This window comes from Oncorhynchus mykiss, chromosome 26 (assembly GCF_013265735.2).
Source record: "Oncorhynchus mykiss isolate Arlee chromosome 26, USDA_OmykA_1.1, whole genome shotgun sequence".
NCBI classification, from domain to species: Eukaryota; Metazoa; Chordata; class Actinopteri; order Salmoniformes; family Salmonidae; genus Oncorhynchus; species Oncorhynchus mykiss.
In genome coordinates, this window is record NC_048590.1 from 10,982,045 (window position 1) to 10,988,044 (window position 6,000).

The 6,000-nt window shown below is 41.5% G+C and overlaps 1 protein-coding gene across 1 annotated transcript in view; it reads right to left on the minus strand.

Moving 5' to 3' along the window:
- The window catches only part of kif6 (kinesin family member 6), a 104,412-nt gene extending 99,841 nt beyond the window's left edge, over positions 1–4,571 (minus strand). Inside the window, exon 1 of the mRNA XM_021585670.2 lies at positions 4,362–4,571. Coding sequence (XP_021441345.1) covers positions 4,362–4,460 — 99 coding nt within the window. The 5' untranslated portion in view covers positions 4,461–4,571. The remainder of the gene's footprint in view (positions 1–4,361) is intronic.
- Positions 4,572–6,000: the final 1,429 nt, after the last annotated feature.

A 6,000-nucleotide genomic window follows, 5' to 3' on the forward strand; every position in this document is an offset into this window, starting at 1 on the left:
CTAACATTAGTCTACCTAGCTACTTCTGAAGAAGGAAAAAAAAATATTTCTACAAATCCCAAAGCTAGCGAAACAAAAAAATAATGACTTTTACGAGACGTGTTTGTGCATTAGTAGCACAATTTCTAACTTATTTAAATGTATTTCTACTTACACTTGTATGTTGACTCCATATTGATGTTTTAAGTTTGGGCGGACTTTACTTAGCGGATGTACAATCATCGTGAATTGAATTATGGGGCGTTTCAGGCCCCGAAGTGAACAGAACTGTACACTGGCAAACTCCATAAAAAAACGAGGGCTTACGGTGCAAACTTCCCTTGCTTGGCTAATCTTTTGAACCAACGTAAAATATGGCCGGGGGGGTCCCCCGGTCCCCCCAAGGCAAGGGTAAGTGGACGAGGGTGTGTATTTTATGAGTTTGAAAGGCAGCCAAGGAATCATAATGAAATAAGGCCAGGAGGGTTGGACCTTAAATAATAGTGGGAGAAATGTAGCTAATCACAAATGATTGACAACAACAAGCATTCCAGGTAGCCATGTGGCTAGGCCTACCACTATCGAGCTCTAGGGTTGCGGTCAAAACACTTAACAGACACACCCTATTAGTGATGGGCCATTCGCGAACGAGTCGGCTCTAAGAACCGGCTCTGGTAGGTGAACGTTGGGAGCCGGCTCGCATATCAGAAGAGCTGAATCTATTCATAAAAAAAATAAGATATTAAAACATTGAAATTAATCAAATTAAATCATTCAAAGAACAGGAAAATAAATAAAATAATATAGGCCTAAATGCTCAAGCGCACACATTCATTCTGTTCCTATCAATCAGACACAATGTGTCAACCAATGAACCAAAGATGCGTGAGGGAGGGCAGAGCCAACTCACAGTCACACACTTAGCAGCCGAGGAGAGAGAGGAAGGACAGCTGTGAAATCAACAGCTGGAAAATGAGTCGGAAGCATAGTAGCATTTGGATGCATTTTAATAAGTAGACAATGTTAGAGCACAGTGTAGAATTTTCCAAAACAAAATCTCATAGAAAGCCGGATCTACACACAACCTACACCGGCATATGCGAACTGTGCACACAACTGTGAAGCTAGCAGTAGCTGAGCTTCGAGAAACTAGCGGCCTGCTATTGATAGTGGTGGAGCCAACACCTCCACACGTGGAGATATAGGCCTACTTGACTGAGTGGATACTCCACGACCCACAGCAACGCAGTCTTCGACAGACCAGTTTATGCCAAAGTCCATGTCTGTAGTAAAACAAGGCCAAATTGATATTGCATTGGCTAAAATGATTGCCACCGAGTTACATCCAATTTCGATCGTGGAGTACAGAAGTTTTAGTAATTAAAGCAATAGTCTAAATCCAATGTACACAATTCCAAGCAGGAAAACCCTTTCCTGGGATTTTCACTTATTCCACAACTGTGCGAGACCACACAGGCTTCAGTGCGGGAAAGAGTCCAAAAAGCTACTGCAGTTTGCCTTATCACTGACTGCTGGACATCAAGGGTAACTTCTTCTTACATGTCAGTTACATGTCACTTCATTGAAGATTTTTCGATGTCTAGGTGTCTTCTGGACTGCTTTGAGTTCAGCGACAGACACACCTCAGAGAACTTGGCAGAGGAACTGTTGAGAGTGGCCAGAGAATGGCAAGTAGGTTGAAAAGTGGTCTGTTGTGTTAGCAACAATGCAGGTAACATAACCAAAGCCATGAAAATGTTCAAATGGACCCATCATCCATGTCTTGCCCACACAATCAACCTGATTGTAAGAGATGCTCTGAAGGTGATGAAGCCCACTGTGGACAAAGTGGATGCAGCTGTGGAATACTTCCACAGGAGCACAGTAGGTGCTGAAAAACTAAAAAGTCTACACAACGCCAGATGGGGATGCCTGAGCTGAGGACTAAACAAGACTGCACTACAAGGTGGAATTCAACATTTTATATGTTGAAGCTGTTTCTTGAGTCAAAGGATGCCATAATCTCTACCCTGGCCATTGTCAATGCACCTGTTGATGCTCTGACACAAGAGGAATGGGAGGTGGTGGAGGAGGTGTGCAGAGTCATGGAACCCTTTGAGCAGGTCACTGTGGAGATCAGTGGAGAGTAGTAAGCAGTTATTACTACATCATTATTTAATCCAGTATTATATATGTATATGAGCAGTAGATGAGAATGTAGTTTCAGTAGACAAAACATGAACCTGAACTAATAAGTAATTGTTCTCTCTTTTCAGCTATGTGACAGCCTCAAAAATGATACTCCTGTGTAAGGGTCTGCAGCGAATCACAGCCAGCCACCAGAGATAAGCAAATGTAACCACAGGACATGTGACAGAGTTAATGGACACCCTATGTTCATCATTGGACAGAAAGTTCCACAGAATGGAATATAACCACGTGCTATCAGAAACCGCTGCACTTCACCACAGGTTTAAGAAGTTAACCTTCAGTGATACCAGAGCGATTGATGAGGCTCTTCAAAGAATAACCTCAGCAGCAGGGAGGGACAGCCCAAGCAGTCAGCTGGCTCAGGCACTAGGGCAACAGGAAGAAGAGGGAGCAGATGGAGCAGAAGCACCAGCAGTAGTGCCACAAACGTCTGCTGTTTGGATGCTGTTTGACGAGAGAGCAACTGCAGCACGAAGGAATCCCTCAGCAGATGCCATAATGGAGGTCTGATCCTATTTGGAGGAGCCCCTCCTCCAAAGATCTGCAGATCCTCTGAGCTGGTGGAAGAACAAGGCCTCTGTCTACTCACGGCTTACCAAAGTCATGAAAAGGAGACTGCATAGTGTCCACATCCGTTACCTCTGAGAGGACAAATAATTACTGAGAGAAGAAACTGCAACAGCCCCTCGAAAGTGAGGCAGCTTGTATTTCTGAATGCAAATCTCTCATAAAAGCAAAATATGGTCAGCATTACTGTGTGCTGCTGGTTATTACATGGCAATAAAGAAGAGAGAGAAAAGAGGGGCCCGTTTAATGTTTTCAGTGGGATGCTGCAGTTATGCACATTGTTATTTATTTTTCTTTGATATGGTGCAATATTCTATTATACTGTTCAGATTGTAATCGCTTTGAATGTTTGGATTTATATGCATTTTGTTTATATCCTTGCTGTCCTCAGTCCACCTGACCGTGCTGCTGCTCCAGTTTCAACTGTTCTGTTCTGCCTTATTATTATTCGACCATGCTGGTCATTTATGAACATTTGAACATCTTGGCCATGTTCTGTTATAATCTCCACCCGGCACAGCCACATAGCCTGGTTCCTCTCTAGGTTTCTTCCTAGGTTTTGGACTTTCTAGGGAGTTTTTCCTAGCCACCGTGCTTCTACACCTGCATTGCTTGCTGTTTGGGGTTTTAGGCTGGGTTTCTGTACAGCACTTTGAGATATCAGCTGATGTACGAAGGGCTATATAAACAAATTTGATTTGATTTGATTTGATATACATTAAAAAGTTATACTTTAAATGCAAAGGTTTAATAGCATTCTTTTTCATAACAAACCAATGCATTTTTAAATATATTGTGGTTAAGGTAGAGTATAATTTCATTTAATATTTTAAGGAGAATTGTTTTAACACCAATCATAGTCAAACTATCGCAAACTGTTTGACTTGAAAAAATACAAAACCAATTTTTTTAAAGAGCCGTTTGGGAGCCAAAAGAGCCGAGTTTTGGTGAGCTGAGTTAAACGAACCGGTTCACTGAAAAGAGCCGGAATGCCCATCCCAACACCCTATCCCCTCAGCCCTCAAATTAAGTGAACACTTCTGATGACGTTTCATGATGTCTGGTATACGTTTCATGATGCGAGTATACACACTCCTGTTCCCACATGTACTTCCTGTCTTGATTTGTTGTTAATATTAAAAAATACATGCAGGGCAAGGGGCGAGGAATGATTTTTAACTTGTTCACTTGTTCATCCCACGATGATTGTGTTTTCAGCCACCGGTAGCTTGTGGTTACTTCATGTGCGCTACAGTCAATTATGAGTGCATGTCTACTTATATTAAATATATCATTATTAACATACGCCTACTGTATGATAGCTAGCAAATTAATTAGCTAACTAACTATAACGTTAGCCTGCCTTTATCCATGTTAGTCGAAGTTGAGCAGAAACAGGCAATTCTGACTGACTGGTAAACATGTTTGCTAGCTAAGTAGCTGGCTTGGCTAAGTAACCATGTGGATACCGCAGAGGGATAAAGCAAGCTGACCTATGCATAGTCAATTAGTGTTAAACTCAACTCCACGATGTAACGCGTTACTTCACAAATTAGCCTATGCTGTGACCCAAATGAACCTTGCACAAAATAAGATGCACTTACCGAGGCCGGTTTCTTTGTGGGTTTTACACGGGCAAAGATCTGGATGCTCTGTTTTACCATTTTCTCTTCAACTGGGATCTGGGAATCATATGTTTTCATGCAAACGCATTCATATTTGGATAACGTCTGGGTAAACAAACTTTTATGATGACTGCTCCACTCTAGTCAAGCCTTTTGGATTTGTTGTAGCAGTAGTTGCCAGGTGAGGAGTCACGTGATGTCGAGGGCAATACACAGGGAATGTGATTGGTCATCTGTATCTTCTTCAATTGGGTTTAACCGCGGATGGTATCAAACGTTAATGGTGCATTACCGCCTCCAGCTGGACGGGGTATTAAATGTGAAAATAAAAAACATTGTATTGGGGAAAACGACATCATACGAAATTAGACAAATCAACTAACAAAAAACATCCCACATCTTCAATTACAGTCCATTCCAAAATAGATCCCTATACAGCCTCAGGCTCCTGCGATGGCAGAACATTCGACTGAAATCACGAAGACGCCAAAAATGTTCAGCTGCGTTCACAATAATTACAATTTTCTTATACTTCTCCGCTTCTACTGTACAGTTTATGACCATTGCAATAAATAATACAGAGTCCACCTTTTTAACATGTAGCGTTTCACTTTCCCCTGGTTGATGAGAAACCTTCACTAGTCGTGGTAGCTCTCCTACCATTACTTCCCCGCCACTCGTTCCTTCCAATCTTCTCACACCTCCAGATAGGAGACATGCTGGACACCCCACCCCTTGCCACCTTTGTCTCTTTCACCCTAACATGGCACTCCAGGAATTCAGGCACATGTTCACCTCCACAATTGCAGCATTTCACTTAATCTGCCATAAAATACTCTTCCCTTCTGCACACACTTGACACATGACCAAATATTTTACATTTATGACACTGAAGGGGCTTGTGCACAAAAGCTCTTACATGGTATCTCATCAATCCTAACTTTTATAATAATTAAAAGAGAATACAACAAATAAAAGAACAAGCACATTCCTCAGCAGAGGTCCTCAATCAACACTCTGAACTGCCCGAAATGCACCAATACATACATTTGTAGAGAACTGTAGCAACATACATAATTTCCAGTTAGCCATCCTTGTGATTGGGTATGGCAACTTCTACTTCTATGGGTTAGTAAAGATGTCTAGTAATGTGGGTTTTTGCAAAGGGCTTTACAAATAAATAAAACGCAGTGTTTCGACCTACGTTTAGTCAGAACCAACAACCTTATGATTACTGGCCCAATCCTACTTTCTGATAGAGCAAGCAGTGATGAATGAGTGCAAAACCTGTAAAATGTGTTAAAAACGAAGTGCACTATGTTAAACTGCATTATGTTGATAAGCTGTGTGATATAAGAGAATAGTGCGACAAGACTACCTTTCTATATTTGTTTATGTGTGAGGATATCGTCTATTTAGTGTCTGTGAACAGGCTGAACTTACTCATTCAAAGGATAATGATGCATATGGATGATGAGGAGATAACGTAGTGTTAACATTACTCACCTGATACTTCACAATGTATTCACTCAGCAATACACATTTTTAAAGTGTGGTTTCTGGTAGTGAAACAGCAGGTGGTGTGCAAATGTAGGTATATTAGTTGTGTTAACAAATA